Genomic DNA, 23,745 nt, shown 5'->3' with positions numbered 1-23,745 from the left:
TTCACAATAGTGTCCATAGATATGGCATGCTATGTGCTTAGAATCCAAGAGCAGACAAGCTGCAATGACACTGTCTTCAATTATCCAGTCAGTGTCATCGAACTTTTTTTTTTTGTGAATTCTTTTTTTAATATTATTTTGGGCTGCTTAGCTAAAGGTGTGGCTCTTACACAAGTGTTGCCCTTAAGTGTGTAATATTCACATTTTGTGCATAGTATCTTTCCTGCTTACATTTGTCATGTCTTTCTGAAAGTTCGCATACATACCAATTATGTGAGTGTATACTATTTTGTTTCCTTATAGATGGAAAGACTGTAACAGGCTTTCCCTGGTTGACGTGTTGACGCATCAGAGCCTGAAAGACCAGTTTTGTAAATCTTGGTATGTAGCATCTTGCATTTGATGTTTTAACTGAACTTTCGAGTATGTTGTTCATCATTCTTAGGAGGTAACCATGATAGAGCGTGCTTAACTTTTGTTGAAATATAAAATTTTTAAAGTTAGATGAGTACTTTAGCAAAGCTGAAATCTGTGACAGTCAAAATTTTCTCATGTAATATTCTAGCACAAGTGCCCCAGCTTGACTATGTACTTTCCTGACCCTTCACAATCAAGGGCCAAACTATTTTATTGCGATAGCAATTATATGGACACTCCAAGCGCATTTCTGCCGTCATCATCGCTGTCATCATCATCGTTGTTGCCATAAGGTTCCGTATAAAGTCCAACGGTGATAAAATCGTTGCTGTATGCTGTATGTGTGAGTGAAAGCGCGCGGGGGACGCGCGCTTTCACGGGAGAACGAACGCACGGCGGAGAGCAAACGCGACATGTTCCGTCGTGTGAAAGGCTGTGGGGGGATGGGAGAGAGGGAGGGGGAGGCGACGTTTAGCTGCGGCACCAAATGCGTATCTTGCAACCGGGCACAAGGGGAACTGGCGACTCAATCTCCCACGCGAAAGGAGGAAAGCAGGAAGGCAGCGTGGGAGGGAGGGGGCGCGGCTTCTACTCTGCCAGCAACTGCGCACTTGTACTTTGAGCAGCTGAGGGCTGTCGCGTGCACCGTATCTTGAAAGCGATCTCCACACGGCTCTTACCTTTGTATGCGCTGTGCTTTCGCCGCTCAGTTTCCATTGAAGCGATAGACTGCACGAACCTTCGGTCACTGCTGCTGCCACGCTTGCTCAGGCCAGCGTTTTGACAGTGGTTGTCTGCGGTCATCGAGTGTGATCTATTCATGTTTGCTTGTGTGCGTTGACACCATGCTTGTTAATTCAGTTAGTAAGTGAATGTGTCCAAGTTTATGCAGCCAATAAAACTACTATCCTTACTCCGTATAGCTCTCTACTAGTAAATTTGCTATCACAATTGATGCTTCGCCTTTTCGGCGAAACTGCGACTTTTTTGTTCATCTGTTGCGAGATTTGAAGGTACTGCATGTTTATCACCAGAGCACATTTTTGAAGCGAAAGCTTCATTGCGCTACCTCGGGCAGCCTCGGCGACTCAACACTTTTCACCTTGAGAGCTAGAGGTCAAACCACAAGAGAGCATTAAGGCGCGTTTATAGTCCGATGTTATCGGCATGCGGGCGAGCGTCATCAGACACCGGGCGCGTCGGAGCGCATTGGCCGCGCGTCCGGTTACGTTGGTGGCACCAGTACGTCGAACCATCAGTCAAACTATAGCCGCTGTTGTTCTCGCCAACGTGACATAATGTGTGCGCGCGTTCGCGCTACGTCGGACTATATTTAGGCCTTTATGGAGCCCTGAAAGGAGACATTTCCGCCGTTGCCGGAGTTGAGTTGGGCCCGGCTGCGAGTTGCAACCAAATCTCACTACTTTACTGATCACCGCAGTGTCTTCATAGGCATAAAAAAAAATGATGAATAACCACTGTATTCATTGCAAACATGTATGTATATCATTGTGAAACCACAGTTTATTTGCCATAGCTCGACAATGGGTCTAGCCAGGGCAGTGAAACTTTCCCTATCAACCAGAGTTAGCCTACAGCTAAACCACACCAATTTTTTATTTAGCACAGATACATTGCAGTCGTGGACATGGGGGCTTTCAGGCTTTGGGTAATACAGTACGGTGTATATATCCTGCTTCTAAATGTACAATTTATATTTTTATTCAGTGTAACTGCTCTGCAGCACTAGTGACATTGCCCACTTTTTTATTTGTGTATAAAGTGGTCCTGACTTTCTTGAGTGTGGTTGAGGCACTATGTGAGAAGGCAGGCAATGGCTAATGTTCAATCACTTACTAGTGCACTGCATTGCAACTTTAGCCTCATGGCAAGCTTTGATGGCCTTCATAAATTGCTGTTGTAAAATTGATTACTTTTTTTTTTGTAGTATTCATAGCTTAGTAACGTTTCTTTTACTATTCTGCAAGGAAGAGCAAGTATGCACATCTTAGTGAACACAAACCTCATTTTTGTCATGCTGACTTCTCTTGCAGGGACACTTTTTTTTGTGTAACAAACTCAATCATTAAAAGGACTCTGGTGGATAAGTCAGATGTGCTTGTCACCCCATTTATGCATGCAGCTTGCGCTTGTGGTCATGAGGCAAGCTTGATGGCTGTGCTGGATTCAGGTAAATCATATGGAATTTACTTTAGGACTTTAGCACCTAGACTAGCCTGTTATGATTTGGTAATGCATGACACGACCATTCACTGTACAGAAGGCAGCCTTTCGACTGTGCTGTGGACACCAGGCTTGTTAAATGAGTCGCATGTTGACATGAGTTTCAGTTTATTGAAGTGCTCTGTGTTGCGACACTCACTTTCATGTGAGATCAAGTTGGTGTAATCTGTGTCCTGCATATGGCCTGCATACCCAATTGTTGCAGGAGGAGAAGCCTCCTTCAGGCTACGGCCTTTAGCTTCTGCTTTTTTTCTGTATGCAGACAGCAGGATAAATTCATTCATTCTTAGTTGTGTGGTACCATGGACATCAGGCTCTTTACTGTTTACCAGTAAAGGTAGTGAGAAGATTTGGTCTCATACTGCACCCCTTGATGACATGTGTGCCATGACACCACGAAAAAAGAGCGATATCAAGATGAAGTGGAGGCTGCATTTTTCTGAAATGTCAGAATGTCTGTTTAGAAAATCAGAGTGAGGGGAAAGGGCCATCTTACTGCTGTGGCACAAAAAAAAAAAAAAAAAAAAGCCCCAGACTTGAGTGGTTATTTGATTCCCTCAACTCGCAAACAATTATGAGCCCTCATAACAGATCTATGCAACTTGCAGAATCACTAGTAAAAGACCAGTCACACTTTCCCACCAAAGAGAATCATGCCTTCATGATACACCATGCACTTTTGGCGCTATTTTGATCTTGCAATATGTATCACTCACATGGTATCTCCTTCTATGTTGCAGCCACTGCTGAGTACCCAGTGCTACATATAACACACTTGATTATTTCTGATTTTGTAAAGCAACCTTCAATCCCCAGGCTCGTTCAGGAATTCACACAGGAATTCGTACACGAATTCACCTGTGCAAAGTTTCAGATAAAAATATTTATTGCTGTACTTACAGGGACAATTAAAAAATTTACACTCTTTTTTCCAATGTGTGTTAGTGCATGCCACCACACATTATTATTGTGATACCAATTATATGGACAATCCAGGTGAATTCTTGCCATCGTTGGCCTCGCCGTGAGGTTGTGCTTAAAGTCCAAGTGTGGTAAGATCATGCCCGTATGCCATATGTTGTGGCTGCGAGGGAAAGCATGTGAGGGTGAGCTGAGAAGGATGGTGGCTGGAGGATGGATGGAGAAGGATGGGGGTGGAGGAGAGCACACAGTAACATCATCATGTGCGCGATAGGGGAAGGGGGGAGGTGAGTTGTTCGTCTCCTGTTTTAGCCTTGCTGTGGCTGCGCATGGTGCGGCCATGTGTGCCCTGTATTGGAGGTGATCTGCGGAGGGTGCAAAAATTAGGCGAGCCGAGATAGATGATGGCTTCGTGTGCGCTGTGTTCTCGTGCGCCTAGTGTTGTAGGTCACATAATCTCAATTTTCGGAGACTCATTGAAGCGAGAGGCAGCATGAAGGGAAATTTGCTCGACACTACCGCCGCTCTTCACCACGCCAGCATTGCGACAGCAAGTGTCCGCAGTCATAGAGTGAGATCTGTGCATGTTTGCCTGTGTGCGTGGTGCTATTCTTGTTAATTTAATTAGTAAGTGAATGTTTAGTGCAATTTATACGGCTGATAAAACCATGATACTTACTTCATGTGGTTGTCTAAACTTTGCCCTCATTATTGATGCCATAGCTCAGTGAAACTGCAACTTTTTTATTGCGTATCCCTGAATTGGCCTGGCATGCTTGAAAATTTCAGCGCTTGCAAAGTTTAATCTTGATCCGACTTTCATTTCTTAGATGAAAATTTTAAGTGAAACTCGACGTTTCTACCATTGTCATATTATTTGTGTAGAAGCCTCAAACTTAGTTATGCACTTCAATTGTTATGTACACATTTTTACGCATAAACCATGTGCTTACAAAAATTTGCATGATATTTACTGAAAGTGCCTGTGTCGTATTCAGTGATATATTTTTCATTCATTGGACCCGTTGCATATTGGCCTTTGGCTATGGATCCAAACATTTCTTGCATATTTTGTATAACGTATTGCATAAACAAAGCAATAAACTTGAAACTTGATGACTGTTGCTTTGGGCTCTTAGTAATCTCTTAGACTGGCCTTATAATCTTAGTAGTCTTAGTAATCTTAGACTGGCCTTAGTAATCTTAGGGCTCTTAGTAATCTCTTAGACTGGCCGCTCGAGGCACTTTGCCTCGAGCAGTTAGTCACGCGGCAATTTTTCGTGTATTCGCGGGTTTCTTTCACGCTCGGAAAAACACTTCTACGTAGCACGTATTGGGCAACAGAAAGCTGTATCAGGAGTTTTTTTTATGTTGCTCTGCAATTTTCTCATTGAAACTTTGATAATTAGGACAGTACTTCTCGAGTTAGATAATTAATTAACATTACCTAATTAAACCTCAGTAACCAAAAAAATTACTGGTGGCTACTCAACTGTACTGGAAACAATATGCACTAGGTTTTATTCAAGTAACGCAATTGGTCTTTTTTTAAATCTTGGTGTGGGATAGTTGGGACATGCTGTATATATTTTTTAATATATTAAAACATTCCTTGCACATGTGTATTGCGCGCGCCATCAGGGAATTTAGAAGGCAGATGATTTGCACCATATCTCTAAAGAATGGGTTGTACTAGGTTTGATTCATTGGCACCATTTTGATTCTCTCCTGTTTTTTTTTTTTTTTTTTTTTTTTGTATGTAGTGCGTCATTGGGGACATTTTGTTTTTCTGTTTTAAATTTGGTAACTGCATATATATGTATGATGAGCACTTGTGAAAGTATAAACAGTGGTTAGTGCACAATGCCTACATATTTTTCTGTGTATGTGTACATCCTGGGCAGCATAATTTAGAAATTAAGTCCCATATCATCCAGGAAACGCTTGGTGATGGTTTGATAGATTGTAGAAGTGATTAGGCAGTGCTTATTTTTGTGCAGTTGCCGAAGGACAAGAGGCTAGCAAGGATCTAACCATAGCATCGAGAGCATTTTCATGCATTGCCGACTTTTTGGGTGCAATGGCAGGAAATTTTGGTGGCTTGAGAAGCGGTCCTGGAGGCAACAAGACCTGGATGTCTGCTTTCCAGTTGCTGGAGGTGAGAGTATAGCTACATTTTGCTCTCATTGGTCAAATTTGCTATGCTGCTTGTCATATCTAGGCGTGACTATTGGACAACACTGAGTGTGACAATATGCAGTGCTTGTATGCAATTTTTTTTTTTTAATTTGAGGGGGAAATTCTGTGTTAGCTAAACAAAACTTGTTGCAGCTGGTTTGCATGGCTAGGCAGGCATTGTTTTCAAGAATTGTAGTAATCAGTTGACTGATTCAAGTTATGTTATTATTTCTCTAATTACTAACTTTAGAATGTATACTTTTAGGAGAGGGGGTTGGGTAATGAAAAAAAAAGGTGGATCCCGGAATGCGTGAATGTATCATAAGCAAAGCTTTTGTGGAGATTTACTGAAATGTCTTCACTTCTTCTTCACTTCTGTGTAGCTTACTTCTTGCCTCTTGTGTCTATTTGGGCACCTACCCAGTGGCACGCACCCATTCTGGATGGTTTTTTTTTTTTTGGCCAAGTATGTTCACATACCCAGTGCCACATACTCAGTGACCCCAGTTTTTGTATAATTGGCAAGACAGTAGCAGCCAGCAACCACAAAGTGAGGGGAAGAGGCAAAGAAAACTTTGCTTAAAAAAATACTATTTGCAGCTTGATTCAAACCTGCAGTGAAAACATATAGTCAGCAGTTGAAGTGATGATCGTGAATATTTTGTTTAACTGCTGTGTAGTACACCTACACACATGCATATAAGTGCCATTTCATGTCACAGGAAGGACAAGTTCAGAAGGGTGCACTGGCTTTGAAGCAGGAACGTCTCAAGTGGATGGACCGACCAGATCGCATGATGCGAGCAGCAAGGCATTATGAAGGTGCCCTTCAGGTGCTTATACGAAAAGCTGTTCTGACCACAGAAAAGGTGAGCCTGGCAGAAAGTGTATGAATGTGGACCGGTAGTTTTCATATGCAGTCTTTTAGCTTGCTGTACTCGAGTAGGCTCACTGTGGGCCTCATATGTAAGAAGAATTCAGGATATTCATGCAGTTGTTTAATTATTTTACAGGAAAGTTGTTAGTATGACTGGATGCAGTAAAAGTGTTTCATGAGAAAGTGTACCACAGGAAGTGTCTAGATGACTGCCAAGTGTCTGCATTGATTGCTGGAGAAAGTCATAGCTGGCTCAAAATTTCGTGTGTGCTTGTTGGGGGAAGGGGGTCATAGTATGTGGAAGATGATGTGTACACATAGTTGCAATTATGTAGGTTGGTCTTGGTTAATTAGATTCATTGTCTGAAATTATCAAAGGGTTTATTACTTATTGTAGCTATTTGTAAGTTTTATTTCAAAGTACCATGAAGCAACTACTCGGCAGATCAGATTAAGGCTTTACAGGAGTAGAGCATGCACTTTCAAGAACATGCCATTAAAGTTTAAAATTTGTAGGGAGACTAGGAAGTTAGAAGAAATTTACCAAAGTCACATCAGTTTGAAGTTCACAGCAAAAGTATGGGGGAGACAAAAAGCATTGCCATCAAAGAATTACGGGGCAGGTTTGGAATTACAGGGCAAATGATTGGGAATGGAGTATGTACCTTGATAAATATGCTGGTGTAGTTTCAAAGTTGTGGGGTAATTACGGGAGCCATCAGAAATAAAAAAAACAAAGGGGCACAAGAGCCACAAAGTATGGATTAAATTTTGAAATTGTCAACAATGTCAACATGGGATTAGCCAACAGCTAGCCAGGGGCCTCTCTGGGGCTCCAATGGCTGGCTCCTCAGGACCTTAATAAAGTTCTTTGTTTGTCTGTCTGTCTGTCAACTTAAGCATGATAATGAAAATTTTGAGCTGGAACATATAGGCAAGACCCTCTGCATGCTGACACACACTTCGAAAGCGTATTTGCAAGTTTGGAAACATTAATTTGACCATTTTAATTGAAAGGGGTTGCACTCTTCAGAACTGCTGGCCTCTGAGAAACATTTGCACCGGGCCGAGAAGTCACTTGATCTGCTTGACGCTGGCAGTAGGAAGGGTGGCGGAGGGAGTCACTTTAGTGGGAGAGAAACATTTCATTTCATTTTCATTTTATTACTTTAAAGACCCCCTCACGGGAGTTGTACTACATAAGGGGTGGGCAAACGTAAGTATATACAGGAAACAAGAGAAGAATAAGGAAATTGTCGTGATAAAAAATGTATAACATATAAACACACATATACCTAGATATACATACATACATATATTTACCACGTACTGGATAATGCACCAATACTATTAGGAACTGAGATGAGTGTGAACAGAATTAGCAAATGAATCGGAGCAGGTGAGGATGGCAATGTTGCAGGGAAGGCTGTTCAAGTCAGTGGTTACGTGGAAAAAAAAAATGAAGCACTGCAAGTTGTGTTACAGGCACGTGGACGAGAAAGCTGAAGGGGGGGACCGATGCGACATGATGACAGGATGTGCGTGAAGGATGTGTGATGTAGGGTGTGCAGTTCATCGGAAGAATAAAAGAATTTATGAAATAACTACGAGCTAGCAATGCGATGATGGAAAGAAAACGATAATAGGCAACACTGGGCTTTTAGTGATAAAACAATGATATCAGAAAAGTATGACAAATGAATCAATGAATGAATTGGCTGCATGATTTCGAATAAATTCAAGTGCATTTGGCGAGATATGACTGATGCGTGTGCCACACTGCGGATGCACATTCTAGTTCTGATCCGACCTGTGTCCTGCATGCAAGCTGTTTTACATATTGCAGTGCATGGTGCAAATGGCGCTTCAAGAATCCAAGAGATCAGTTAGCTGATGAAACATTGTTAGCAATATGCATGCACCATGCAGGACAGGTCTGAGGATAGGGTGACACCAAGGTATTTAAAGGAAGGCACATGGTCAATACGTATGTTAGAAATTGTGTAAAAGTAAACAAGGGGATTAGGGGGGTGGGTAAACAACATTATTCTACATTTACTAGGGTTAAGTGGCATGAGCCATTTATTGCACCAATCTTGCACGAGGTTAAGATTAAATTGAAAGGCCACTAAGCGAGAAAGTTCAGAGCAGAAATAACTTCAATGAGAATTCGGTGCTGATTCTGCAAGGTTGCATAAGTCTGCTGGGTTTTTTTCGCATGCCACACAGCTGTGTACGTGTGTGTGTGTGTTCTTGGTTCTGCTGATGTGGTGTTCTTGGTTGCAGTATATCGTAACAGCTGCTGCTCCTTGCCCGCTCCCTTTTGGACAGTGGGCTGTGGCAGAGTGCCCTGCAAGAATGGATTTGTTTGGTGGGTGGACAGACACACCACCTATCTGCTATGAGCTTGGGGGCTCAGTAATTAATATTGCTGTGCTTGTCGATGGCCAGGTGAGCTGTTAACCACTTTAATTTGCACGTTGAATTTTATTTGTAATCCTACACTCATTTTAGAAGTTGAGCGTGGTAGTGCTGGGCATTCATTGCCTCCAAATGCTACATTTTATCAATAATACTTGCAGTACCTATTTTGAATTCTCTCCAATTCATAACCATGTCTTCAGCTAGGAAAATATATTAAAATTTCTGCCTGTTATTGTTTTATTATGCATTTGAGACGTGGAAGTTGAGTTAATAATTCATTTTGTTCTGATTACTGCCAGTTGTTCTGTATGTCAGGGTCTGTAGCAGCAGGAATATCAAAAACTGCATGTGCATTGTAAAACCTTCTGGCCATTTTACAGTGTCAGTTGTTAAGAGCTTATCCACGCTTTGATTTGTCTAGCATCCTCAGCACTGTTTCCTTGGGCCTCTGTGCATAGGTTATTTTCCAAGAATTCTCACAGAGAGCAGAGTAAAAAATATCAAGGCTAAACTATGTAGATAACTAGTGAGTAGACTCGTATGTACCGGTTAGTCATTTAGTGTCTGGGAAAAGCCTAAAGCTGTTATTAACTAAGTTGCGAGGAACCTTGGTAGAGCAGGTTGTTGCCTTCTTAAAGTTTCTGATAGTCTTAGTGTAAATTTCTCCATATTGGCACGTGTACTTGTTTATCTTTCTCGGGTGACCGCTTTTCACCAGCTAACAAATGTTAAAGTTTATCGCTCAGCGCAGGACGCGCCTGCATGTATCAGAAGTTTCTCGAATGTTTCTCGGAAGCTTCTCAACTGTTTTGTTCACCGTCACTACTGTCAGTACTACGTGACAATATTTCAGTCACCTTTGTAAAGACAGCAGCGTAAGCTAGTTAATATCTTTGATCTTAATGGGCACGTTATTAACAGCTGACACTGATCATAATGAATATTTACCAAGGGATCGCATAGATCTGCTAAAGATTTTTGTTGACAGAAACCCATTGGAGCCAAGGCACGAAGAATACATGAGTAAGTTGTGCCTTTTAAGACAAACAGTTTCTTTTCAAGCTGATTTCATATTAATATGCTCTATTATGATTTTTCTGCCTAATAGACCACACATAGTCATCGCACTTCTGCACCACAATGTTCCAGAGAAGGTTGAAATATTTACCATGGAAGACCTTCTTGACTATAGTCAGCCTGGTGCTAGAGGTAAGGATGCCACATGCATAAATATGATTATGTTGGTTGTGTATTAAACTGTAGCAATGCTTTCTGCAATATGAAGTGTTGCTAGGAAAACACATACTACGTATAAATGGTCGCCTTGGATGAATTTTGCCTTTGTCCTTGGTTTACTAGCCTCCTAGACACTGTAACTGTACACATAGGCACAAAAGTAACAGAACCCTCTAACAGGTCCTTAACTTTGTGTGCCACCTAGTGCCACAGTTGTCGTTTTTTGCTGTTTATGGTGTACCAGTCCTACGCCTGAATAACATCCTCAAAAATCTACAAGATTTGCTGACTGCCACTAAACTGGAGTTCGAACTGCAGGTGATGTCTGTTACTTTTCTTTAAGGGGCATAATGCCCAATTACATCCTCATTGACTTTTCTATTATAGCAAAATAACCCGGACCTGGACGTCTGACTCGTTTTTCATCTGGCAGTAACTGAGCGAGCAGCGCCCGTGGCCGCTGCACGTGCTCGGCGCACCTTCTTCTTTATTTGCAACACGCTCCCGCGGCCGACAAATTTGCTAAAGGCTGCCGGCTTCAAAAAAGTAAACTTTTGAATGGGACGCCATATCACGGAGCCGGACGCCAACTTCAGGCAGCATGCTCTAGCAACACCATCGCAACCAGGAAGCAGTTCTGTCACCCGTGTCAGCTTCCACAGGATAGGCGGCGAATCATCGTCACGCACCAGGATGATGTCTCCAACTTGAAGTCGTGGTGGCAGCTTTGGTGTTGCCTCGTGTGCAGAGCGCAGAGGCAGCAAGTACTCCTTGCACCAGCGCTTTCCACAGATGTCCTGCTAAAGTTTGTTGATGCATGCTTCGACAACGCAGATCGATGCTTGTTGATTGGGGTAGCATGGCGCCCAACTCAAGCACGTTGCACGTTTGCCAGTCGGGGCTCGACGCAGCATTTATGTAGTATGTGTGTCTCCGTGTATATTGAGCTTCGCTGGACTATTGTGCGCCAGCGTTCATTCCGGAAGGGCGGCGCTTGTACACTTGCGTATTGATATAGTTGCGCATTGTCATGCTTGTACTTGTCGAATTACCGTCCGGAGTACATGCAACCATCGTTGGCAGTGACTTGGAGCCTCGTCTGTTTCGAGTGGACAGCCTTGTCGGAGGTGTACTTTCTTGCCTTTAGGAGACTTCATCGGCGCATCGTCTCTGGGTGGCTCTCCAGTACCAAAGACCAGCGACGTGCTTTGTACAGTTGAACCTTGGGAGAAGTTGTGGGGTTTCCCTGGACCGTCCATCCAAAACGGGTTTCTACGGCAGTAACCTGAGGTGATAGTCAAGTTATCTGTCCGGTTAGAACCTCCCAGTAGAGGTCGGAGCCTATCAGCATGCTGATCTCGTCCTCCCCGAAAGTCGTCGCCTCAGAGCGTGCATCAGCGGGAACAAGACCGTGGTGTGTCATCATGGTGATGATCGCGCTATCTGCTGGTGGGCATCTATAGTGAGGTCGTTGGTACTGTGCTGGCTGCCGAGTGTAAACGACACTCGGTTACATGTCAGGGTCACAGGGCGATGCGTTTTCCAGAAGGTGAATAGGGTGAGGCGCTCAACGCCTTGAACCGGGCAATTAAGTGCTCGAGAAACGTCCTGCTGAACAAAAGTGCGCTGACTGCCCGTGTCTAGCAGGAAACGCAGTATAATTGACTTTGCTGCAGCGACAGCCCAAGCTCTGCCCGTCTGTAGGAATACTGGCATGAGACCGGTGCCACTCATGGACACAGATGTTGCACGAGGTAGTGTGTCGGTGGATTCTGGCTCGCATGTGCGTTGCACGGACGGCGCAGAGGCTTTGCTTGGTTTTGAGTCGGAGTACACACGTTGCACAGCGACGTCAAGTGTTGGCCAGCACAGTGGGCGCATTGCAAATTTCTGGCGCTTTGGCATTCACTGGCAACGTGGTTGCGCTTGGTGCAGCGGAAGCAATGCCTGTGCGCCTGAAGCTTCCTGCGTTTTTCTTCTGATTTGAGCGACGTGGAGCACTCCTGAAATGTGTGGTCCGACCCGTTGCACAGGAGTCAAGGACGCGTGTACAGCGTTCTTCCTTCAATTGATAGAGACGCTGCAGAGGGCTGGTTTAGCTCCAGAGGTTGCGATTCACGTGGATGATGCCGCTGGCTTGCAGATGAGCTGGCTGGGTCAAAGTCGCCTTCCTCCCTCGCCTCGACTTAAATTCGTAGGAAGGTCATCAGCTGTTTGCCTTGCTGAGACTTGTCCGTAACTGCTGCCGTGTCATCGTGGTTCGACGAAGAAGCCTCCTTCAGCCGCTGACGGTACAGGATACCAAGGTCAGGTGGTAAGACTTTGATGATGACGCATCGCAGAACAGCAGCATACTCATCTGGTGAAACGCCAAGACCCTCCAATGCGCTTGTGCGGAAAGTGATCTCGTCATAGAGATTTCGAAGCTTGTCTAGATTGGCGGAACTACGAATAGGTGCCATTGCAAGTAGGTGGTCTTGATGGTCATCGACCAGCATGTCGCGACGGCCGAACCGGTCAGACAGCACCTTGATGGCGACATCGTAGTTTGCCTCGGCGAAGCGGATACCCTCAATTGCTTTTTTAGCTGACCCGGACAGGTACATTAGCAAATTTCTAAATTTGTCTATCTTCGATAGCGATTCATTGCTGTGAATGCTTGCCTGGTACTGGTTCCAAAAGCCTTGCCAGTGGCGTCGCTCCCCCAGAGCTGTGTCCTCTTTCTGCTGCGTTGCCCTGCCCAAGCTGCACATCCTGAACTTTTCTTTATTTGTAACATCTATATCAGTTTCTGTGTTTTTGAATCATGATATCCTTTCATCTCCATGTGCTCCACCCTCCAATGTTTCAGTATTGCACCTACACAATCTCATGAGCATAATTTGATGGAAAGTGGAGTAGATGAAGCCTTGTTTTTGTACATGAGTGTCAATGCCGCTAGCGGGTTGCTTTCTTCCTGTTTGCATTACTGAAGTGCTAATAGAAGCTTGAAAATATTACTCTTTGGCTTCCCTCATTTTTGGGCCAGACTGACCTTACCCACACAAGAACTAATTGACATTAGTGCAATGAAGATGTACTTTTTTTGCGCGCACTCTTTGTAAAAAATTTAATGCTTTGAAGCCTGCCGAGCGGCAGTGAGTTATATCAGTAAGAAAATTAAAGGCCTCTCCGCCAAAGCTATGAGAAAAGCATATGAGATTGTTGTCCTCTGAAAAACATTGCTGAGACCCATGCAGAAAGATATGGCTGCAACCATCTAGGACATAACCGCAATATCATCATGCAGCGTCATCGCAAGCAGCTGTACCCACCAATGCTATTGGCTGATTTCATTATCGCAAGAACATTCTCAGTAATACATAATTGCTAATTTTGAGGTAAATAAATGAAACAAATATGTCTGCGATCTAAAAAAAGAAAAAAAAATGCCTTTCATCTTTGCACTGCCGGTCTACACACGACAGCTGCATCTACTGCGTATGGGCTCCGAGATAGCAGTGGCGTCCGCACAGGGTGCTGCGATGAGTCCTTTTACTGCCGAGATAGTAAACTTTTGGACGGGGGTTTGCCCGCTTCGCTTCTTCCCGATGTAACTTCCAGTGCACTAGCAGAGATGAAATGAGGGAGAGAGCCGTGTATCGGTGCAATAAATCCACTCATATATGAAGGATTAGAAAAATTTTTAGAAAGGAATGGCACAACGCAAGATGCACGTAATTGTGTAGTGCTCATCGAAGAAGCTAAATGTAATACTGCAGCACCGATAATGTTCTTAAGGAATACAAACATGGCGAGATGGGTCAAATAATAACTTGCTTTGCCTAAATCGAGTCCACAAATGCGTAGGCTTCCTAAGGTGAGACCTGCTTATTTATGACTGGAAACCATTGTGTAGAATGGATCTCCTCCATGCATTCTCTCAGGAATGGGTTTGTCTGTGCAACAACTATGGTTCTCCTGCATCACAATAATTTGGAAGGGTCTTCACTTGGTCTATCTCTCTTTAGACTGCAACTGTTGATGTCCCTTGTAGTATTCGAACAGAATTAATATTTCACAACTTCGAATAGCTAATTATCAAACCTAATACAATTCTACTAGCAAAAACTATCTGGTTCTTATTCGAAGTTTCACATATTTGCACACCACTGCTTAATACCTAATTATTTGGCCATGAAGTTGTAGCCAAAGTACTAATTTATGAGGATTTTGTTGAGTCACTGACACCATTGTTTTAATTGCTTTAATTGTTTAGGTCAGTCACCATACAATACCAGAGGTCAAAGCTTTGGAAGCAAGGCATAGCAACTTTCATTTTAGTGGCCTCATTTATGAATATCTTCTTGGAGTGCAAGTAAATCACCTTTCTTTGCCATCTAAGTTTTGCAGTGGATGACATCCACTCTGTGTGTTTGTGCATGTAACAGTACATATAACTTCTTCAGAAACTGGTAATGTGGGCCGTAACTTTTGCTAAAAGAAGAGGTTTCTCTAAAATTCATGATATTTCTTGACGTATGACCCCTTCCCTTGTAACTGCAGGTGCTCTCCTTAAAGCCTGTCTTATTGGTTCTGGTGTTGTCCAGATTGACCACGAACATAAGCTGTCAGAGCAGCTTCTAGCACTGCATGGAGGTGGCATTGAGCTACAGAGCTGGTCCAACTTGCCCCAAGGATCAGGTCAGGCCTGCTTCTTTTCTGGCAGAAACTATGAGTTGAGATGCCTTTAATTATTGCAGGCCTGGGAACAAGTAGCATTTTGGCTGCAGCTATTGTGTCAGCTCTCTGGACCACAGTTGGACGGACATTTGACAAACTGGCTGTAATTCACTGTGTAAGCAGAATTTGATTTTTCGAATGCTATTGCTACTTTGCATGTTGCAGTATCACAAAGTTGCCATATTTAAATAGTTGCTGTTACAAGAGGGAGGAGTATACTTGCATCTCCAGGAATGATCAAGGAGCAGGTATTTATTTCACCAGAATTTATACAACGAGGTTTTGTACATCCTTTGTTCTGCAGCAGGTTATTATTCCTAGCATTTTTCACCATGCACAGACGGAACCTGACTTCTCTTGGCAGTGTTATAAGTACACAGTGCTGTAAATCGCTCTTTGCAGGCTTTTCACCTCTAGCACCTATAAACAGCAACTGTGTAAACATGAGTGAAAGCATGTAGACATGTTTTTGCTTTACTTTTGGTTAGATGTTGCACGAATGCTTCTGTTACAGGTTCTGCACGTTGAACAACTCTTAACAACAGGAGGAGGCTGGCAAGATCAAGTTGGAGGAGTTACTGGTGGACTTGTGCAAGGCTCCTCCCAGCCTCACTTGCCACTTCGTGTGGATGTTGAAGTGCTGCCATTTTCATATGATCTCTGCCACAAGCTGAGCAATCATTTTCTTCTTCTCTACACTGGCAAAGTCAGGCTGGCCAAAAACTTACTTCAGGTATAGTTTTTATTTCTGAAGCTGTCTTTGCTTGCTAAAATTCAGTATAGCATATAGCATGGCATAACTTTTTTTTTCTGTGACGAGGCAGCAAATGCCCTTTTATGCCTTGGACCTCTGAATAATTATTTATTTTTAGTTAACTCTTTCCTTTCTGGGACATAGAGGTTGGTCCATTGGATCAATACCTTTCAACACGATGCCAAACACTGACTTCAGAATCATCCAGTAAGCAATGCCATGCACCATATGAATTGAACTGCACTTATATTTTTGGTGAGATTCGTCAATATTTGGCACGCTAGGGAGTCCTAAAAAATAAAACCTTAATAGGCAGGTTTCTGAAGTATGAGACAGTGCAGAAAGGTGTAGATAGGGAGAAGACAAAACAAGAGCTGACTAACAGGGACTTTATCACAGCAAGGCAATATGTAGCGAGCACAGCCCCATGCATTGTAGAATCTCATTGTCAATGGATGACAAAGTGTCCACAATGAAATGCGTCAGTAGAAGTGACTCTCCAATTTATAAATCAGTGTTTCCTGTTCCGAAAGGAATCTTAGGCGCACTTTCCAGGAACCTGATTGCTTTTTTACTTAAAGCTAGTGAAGCTGTGCTAACATATGTAGTTCCACATTTGTGAATTACATGTGCTTAAGCTATCAAGCGCGCATACATTTCTCGGTATCTACCATTTACCTTGCATGCGTGAAAGTCTGGTGTGGACCCACATTGCCACAGTGGAGAGCCGTGTTGGTTCCTTCGTTTCTGGCGAGGGTTGTTTGAGTGTTTGCCGAGGTGAATGTTGAGGCAGTGTCCAATTTGGCCCATGTACATCTTCTCACAGGAGAGTGGAATTTCGTCTTGCTGTATATATGTCTCGTATTTCAGAAGCTATGCAATGCTAACATAACTAGCCTAATGTCTTGTGCTGCTTCAATATGCAGTACTACTGTGGAAATTGGCTTCCAGTACGTGTCATATTTTCTGAATCAAACAATGCAAAACGTGCAATTTGGTTGATCCAGCTACACAATATTTAATTAAACAATAGTAGTAGTGAAAACGCTGCAAACTACGCTCGGTTGCCTGATTTTTCACTGTGACAGCTGCTTTGCTTCCAGGGAGGACACTTCCCATAAAAGTGAACTTTTGAACCACTTCCTTATTTTTAATAAAATTGGAAGGCATGTTCAGAACAGCAGTATAAAGCTGGCTGCCAAATTTTATTATTCTGTGATGTTTCAAAAAGTTATGGCTCTTCAAAAGTTGGAGTGACTGTGGTTAGCCAGAAAGTCTATTATTCCAAAATGACAAGAATGTTTAGAATTTTCGTCCCGTATATATTAATATGTTAAGGCCAAACTGTGCTACTGTGGAGCCGTTTTTTATATTACAGTAGTTTTTCATAGAAAAAAAAAGGTATGTAAATGTGGCCCCACTACAATTGCACTTCCACTTTGTGTTCGAAATTTCAATTTTTGTATAGGAGGAAAGGCACAACTTTAAAACCTGGGCCCAAGTCGCATTATAATCCCAGAGAACTCCCTGAAACTAAGTATGTCTAATGTAATGAAGAAACTATAGTTTTTGAAAACTCAAAACATTGCTTAAAAAATGCAAAATGAGAAAAATACCTTCAAAGATACAGGATTGTGCTATATTATTTGTACTTCACATTGAGGATTCAGCCCAATCGGGATTGAATATCTCTGTCATGTACGGCTTCTTTACAGAAGCTGTGAAAGAGCCAACCATGGTCGAGAAATTTAATCCCAGTCAGGCTCGGATCGCGATCGAAAGTGCACTGTGTGACACCCATATTAGAGAAGTTGTAAGACCATGATCAAGGCACAGAACCTGCGTTTTTTTTTTTTTTTTTTTACCCAATACCTTTCAGTAAAATCACAAATTATTTATTGCACACTTTTTGGCGCGCTGTGTAGTTTTACTAAGATTCTCGGAAGCTTTTTGCAGACTTACTGCTTCTTCCTTCCATTCAAATTGCCAATGATTAGCCTAGAATTTGATGTATCACAGTATACGTGGTGATCATTTTAAAATTTTACAGGATTTTGAAAGATTACTTGTGGCAGATAGCATAATTATATTTCTTGAGCTGGAATATTCAGAGACGGACATTACTTGCATGAGAAATCAAAACACATAATCAAATAATTTATGAAAATTCACTAATTAACTTCTTAATTAATTACTTTATGGCACATATTGCAATTTATGAATTGTACCTGGTTAGTTTGCGAGGCATATCTACTAGGAACAAATTTTGAGGATTGCGCGGGTTTCGAGATATGCGTCATCAAACTCGCTGTAAAAATGCCCTGTTCCACTTACTTTTTTAACAAAATGCTCTTTTATGCATTGAAGTGTAAGAGTAAGTGGAACACCCATGTATTTTGTCGCGCATTTTTGGCAATGCACATCTCGAAACTGGTGTCTTGAAAATTCATTGTAAGAAAATTAATTCATTCTGCCTTGCAAACTCACCGGCTACAATTTGTAAATTGCAATGTGTGCCATAAAGTAATTATTTAAGAAGTTAATTAGTGATTTTCCGGTATTCGAATATTTTCCCAAGACCCCTTGTACAATATATTGCACATCGCCTTCAACTTTTTTTTAATGTACTTGGAAACAATTACTCAAAATATTCATTCTGTATACGAGGTCTGGTGCATGTGAAACTGTACGGAAGTGGTTTACTTATCCGCTTTCGAGAAATTTGACACTAGATTTATCTAGACCTCTGGGTTGTCACAGACCACAGAAAGCAGCCTCGAAGTGTGTTTCAAATTCTTTGAGTGCATGAAAATCCAGGATCCAGCAGCAACATGGCAATGTCCTACACATAGTTCCCTCTTCAACTCTGCGTTTAAGCAGTGAAATGCAGTTTTTACCATAGCAAACATGAGGAGATTGTTACTTCCATGTACATGGAGATGCAGCTTTTGGCATGTAACAGTGCAATTGAATTTTTTTTTATGTTTTTCACGTTTCTAACATACCAGTAGACAATAAAAATGAGCTTGAAGAGTGATTCTATCCCATAGCTGTATTTGGCGGTCTCGGGAGGATATGTGTTTCCATTTCTTGTGCAAATGATGTCTGCCTCTTCGAATATTCTAGCTTAAGGAATGGAATAATGCTATTTGCCACCGGTAATTTTTACCAATTCTGTAAAGCTATAAAATATTATACTGCGATGTATACTGTATCACAGTACTATATGTCGTGACTAGTAATTTCTTGAAGTCGTGAAGTATAAAACCACTAAAAATGAGTACGCTTACAGTGATAAGAAATGTATTAAACGTTGTAACTCTGTAGACATGTTTGTCCTTTTGGTGGACTTCATTACGTCCACTTCACAAACATGGTGTGGGTGTTGCAGAGTTATTTTTTTTTATCTTCATGATATTAGCAGTGATTTTTAGTGTTTTATAATCAACCAATCTCTGTAACCTTCTGAATGTTCTTTGCACATTTAGTCATCTGTAATTGATTTGTGCAATTATTGCCATTACAGAATGCACGTATTGGACAATATAAGCTAGTTTTGTTTACCATTTCACCCCATACACATTCTTTGTGTACTACTGAAATCAGAAAAAATTGGTGCTTTCTATATTTTGAATGTTCAGTTCTTTCTGTGAACACAGCGAGAAGCACTCAAGATTTGCATTTGTGAATTTTCATTTCATTTTGAGCCAATACAACTACTTAATGCTTTTTACGCATTGCTTAGTGTAGCAAACCTTGCTTCACTGATATTTCGTGTGCACAAGGGGTGACTGAAAACTCGGCCTAACCACGATGCATTTGTCTGAGCCGAATGTTAGTTTGGAACTCGGTAGATGCTTCTGGAAAGCCACATGTCAAGTTTCTCGCTAGTAACTTATTCTATGTTTCGAATATTGATGACTGAAGTGCAGAAGGCCCACTTTCTGAAAAAAGAGAATGAGTGGCCAGGACGTTCACGAGAACATGATGGAAACATAAGGGAAGGATACCCCATCTTGTACTGCTGTGTTAAGGGGGTATACAGGGCTAAAATCACTATTTTCACCAGAAAAAAAAAAAAAGCATTTTCTAATTTTGTTTATTGCTCATCACCAAGTTTGGTTGCAATCTGCGGTGTAGAAAAGATGAAAACGAATTCTTTTCTCGTGACAGTGGCGCACGCTCGCCGTCGAGAGTGCCCATGAAAGTTGTATTCAAGACGCAGTCACAGAGCGGGCAAGAAACCGAACACGGAGTGAATGCCCGTGTGAGAAAGTTTGTTTTTCACGTGATTTAATCATGGGAGACCTTTCATCGAGATTACAGCGGACTGCAATGTAAAAATTAAAAAAGAAAGGCATAATTCTGGCTGTGACGCCCTTGTCTGCGAGCGCAGGCAAGGGCACTGGACTAGGGGTTGGATGGCACAACATTTTGACGGGACACACAGAAAAGAAACACACACAACAGAGCGCTTGTTTCTCTTTGCTTCTCTTCTGTGTGTCCCATCGAAATGTTGTGCAATCGAACCCTTAGTATGCTATACCAACATGCCCATGCCTCAACCTTGGCACTGGACTGCTCTAAAGCTGAAAATAAGTGAAGACGACTTGAAGCAATTGCTGATGAGCAGGTTCGAATTGCAGAGGAGGGTCCAAGCTGTGAAGCAGGGTACTTTGATTAATTATTTTTGGTCTTAAAATAAAATAGCGTGTTTTGAAATCTTTGAGCTCATTTTTCCCAGTTAGCACTTTTTGGCCAAACAAAACCTTTACAAAAACTATCATCTTGAAACTGCTTTGCCAAAACCTGCTTTCAAAGTAGTTTCTGGCCTGAAATTTTGTCAGGAACAAGATGATGTACTTTCTGTATTCGTAAATTTTTCTAACACAAAAAAGTATATCTCTCGGGGCATATCTGTCAGGGCACAGTCAGAAAAAAGTGATAGATCACTGCGCGTCTCATCTCCAGTTAACCATCGAAACACGAGATATTGAGCGCGCTCATCGTCTTGGGCACTTTTTGTTCCGAAAGAAAACGTCCTGGGATAGTGAAATTTTCACACTTCAAAGAAAGGGACCGGTGTTCTAGTGGCAGGACGTAGAATCAAAGTACCCGGTATAAGCATTGCGGAAGACTACTCACCAAGCACTCGCTTTTCTTGAAAACGCTTCGTTGACTTCGGGAAAAGCCAGAATGTTTCATTCAAATTACGCTATAACAAATTAATTGTTGGGAACGATACATACATATTCGACAGTACCAGTAAAAAAGTTGTCAAACTCAGATCGTAGCAATCGAATTGTGCCCTCGAACATAACCAACAAACTGCTCTGTCGTTTCTTTTCACTAACATCAGAAATGTTTTACACAAAGGTGATGCTCTAGGCAGTCTTATCAACTCGTCCTCATCCAACCTCGTAATACTTACTGAAACCTGGCTAAATTCATCTATTAATGATCAAGAGCTTCATTTTATTCTCCCTGGGTTTGATTTACTTCGGCATGATCGTGAGAACAAACAAGGTGGCGATGTTCTTATGGGCGCTCACCACTCCCTGCAGTGCACGCGTATAACTGTTCCCTCCCCTTTAGAAATCATTTTCGTCATCTTCAAGGCCATGAGCCCACCCATTATAATCGGGGCTTGCTACCATCCCCCAGACAGTGACTGCTCATTTACATCATTGTTTCAGGATGCATTACACAAAGTATCTTCTCTGTATCCCAAAGCTGCTATCACTATCTTTGGGGATTTTAACTTCCCATCGGGATTACCTGGTCCGACCTAGCTTACACTTTATCAAAACAGAATGAAGAAAGTGACTTTGTAAACACGTGCCTTACATTTGGCCTATCGCGACTAATCAGCTCGGCAACCAGATGCACAGCGCAATCTTCTAACATTCTTGACCTTTTCCTAACTTCACAACAAGACAATTTCTCCCCGCTTAGTTACCTCCATAACATCAGCAATCACGCAGTGATTCACGGCATGTACACATACAAATCGATTCGCCTAAATGCCAGGACAAAAACAATAACACTATATGATAAAGGAGACTATGACGGTATGAACAACGAACTAGGCAATTTTTGCGACTCATTTGTCTCGGATTTCCACACACGCTCCGTAGATTTAAATTGGTCCCTGTTCAAAAATAAAATGCAGCGACTAATGAAAAAATATATTCCAGTAAGAAATATTCGGGAACAACCTATGTCGCCATGGTGTAATGCAAATTTAAAACGACTGAAGAACAAAAAAAAGCGCCAATTCGGATCGGCTAAGTTGGCAAATACTCCGTACGCGTGGGACAAATATCGGTCTACGGCTAAGCTATTCGACTTTCTTTTAGCAAGCAGGAAGCGCACCTTTTGGCTTCACACTACCTTCACTAATACGCAGCAGCCCGAAGCAATTTTGGAGGACCATCAATCCTCGTGATTCTTCGACATCTACACCTCTGTTAGATCAAGCCGGTATCGCCATTGCAAAACATGAAGTTGCCAAGACTCTTAACACCATATTTCGTTCTGCCTTCACCCATGAGCTCTCCCATAGCCTTCCAGCATACCCCCTCTTTGATTATCCATGCATGCCCAGTATCAATTTCAAACCCCGTGGTATCTCTAAAATCATCAACTCATTAAAACTAACCTCATCATCTGCAGGCACTGACGGTATCAACAGCAAAGTACTAAAGAATACTAAACATATCGTCAGCATCATTCTAGCGCAAATTTTCCAACCGTATCTCGAATCAGGTTCTGTTCCTTTAGATTGGAAAAGTGGCAAAGTTATACCTATTCCAAAAAATGGCTCAACAAATACTTACCGTCCCATTACCCTCACCAGTGTATGTTCAAAAGTAAGGGAGCACGTTATTCACTCCCACATTGTCAAATTTTTAACTTCTGTCGTTTTCCTTACTCCTCACCAACACGGATTCCGGCAGGGCCTTTCTTGCGAAACTCAATTAGCTTTCTTTATTAATGATATCAGTTCTAGTCTAGATAATAACATCCCTGTGGATGCCATATTTCTCGATTATGAAAAAGCCTTCAATAAAGTACCTTATCATCAACTCTTGCTAAAACTATCGCATCTCAACTTAAGCTCCTTAGTGCTTGAATGGATAAGAGAGTTCCTTACCAACCGCCAACAGTTTGTTTCCGTCAACGAAGTCAACTCCACCTTGTCTCCTGTCGCCTCCGGTGTCCCACAGGGAACAGTACTCGGCCCGCTACTTTTTAAAAATTTACATCAATGATCTACCCGCGTGCATCTCTTCAAACATTCGCCTATTCGCAGATGATTGTGTCATTTACCATTCCATCACAAATCCCACTGATAAACTAATGCTTCAGCGTGACCTAGCAAACATTGATGATTGGTGTCAGACATGGCTCATGGTGCTTAATGTTAAGAAAACTTCCGTAATCTCTTTTTATAGACGACAGGAATATCAAACTTACACGTACATGCTTAATGGCGAGGTCATTTCTTCAGTAGATTCCCTCAAATATTTAGGACTTCACATCACCCGCAATCTCACGTGGTCATCACACGTCATGCACATCACAAACAAAGCGAACTGCACCCTTGCCTATCTATGACGCAATATCGCAGTTTGCCCACCCTCCAGTAAGTTATTAGCCTATCAAACTCTTGTAAGACCTAAGTTAGAATATGCATGCGCCATCTGGGACCCCCATAAACAAAACCTTAGCAAGACCCTCGAGTCGGTACAAAATCGTGCAGCGAGATTCATCTTTTCGGACTACTCATACCACACAAGTGTCACTCAGCTAAAATCAAAAGCTAATCTTCCCAAAATAGATAGGCGTCGCAAAACCTTCAGACTTTGCCTATATCATAAACTCTACCATACCCTTCCTCCCGACAACACCCTTATAAAACCAGCATACCGTCTTTCAAGCCGTATCAGCCACCATAAAGCAGTTTATC

The 23,745-nt window shown here is 42.2% G+C and overlaps 1 protein-coding gene across 1 annotated transcript in view; it reads left to right on the top strand.

The window, feature by feature from the left end:
* Window positions 1-23,745, top strand: part of LOC119445608 (L-fucose kinase-like) — an 80,736-nt gene that overhangs the window by 40,962 nt on the left and 16,029 nt on the right. Inside the window, exons 16-25 of the mRNA XM_037709905.2 lie at window positions 304-381; window positions 2,472-2,608; window positions 5,583-5,740; window positions 6,483-6,629; window positions 8,924-9,088; window positions 10,050-10,084; window positions 10,170-10,270; window positions 14,843-14,980; window positions 15,040-15,134; window positions 15,534-15,752. Coding sequence (XP_037565833.1) covers window positions 304-381; window positions 2,472-2,608; window positions 5,583-5,740; window positions 6,483-6,629; window positions 8,924-9,088; window positions 10,050-10,084; window positions 10,170-10,270; window positions 14,843-14,980; window positions 15,040-15,134; window positions 15,534-15,752 — 1,273 coding nt within the window. The remainder of the gene's footprint in view (window positions 1-303; window positions 382-2,471; window positions 2,609-5,582; window positions 5,741-6,482; window positions 6,630-8,923; window positions 9,089-10,049; window positions 10,085-10,169; window positions 10,271-14,842; window positions 14,981-15,039; window positions 15,135-15,533; window positions 15,753-23,745) is intronic.

This window comes from Dermacentor silvarum, chromosome 1 (genome assembly GCF_013339745.2).
Source record: "Dermacentor silvarum isolate Dsil-2018 chromosome 1, BIME_Dsil_1.4, whole genome shotgun sequence".
Taxonomy (NCBI): Eukaryota; Metazoa; Arthropoda; class Arachnida; order Ixodida; family Ixodidae; genus Dermacentor; species Dermacentor silvarum.
This window is presented reverse-complemented; position numbering and strand designations above follow the sequence as displayed.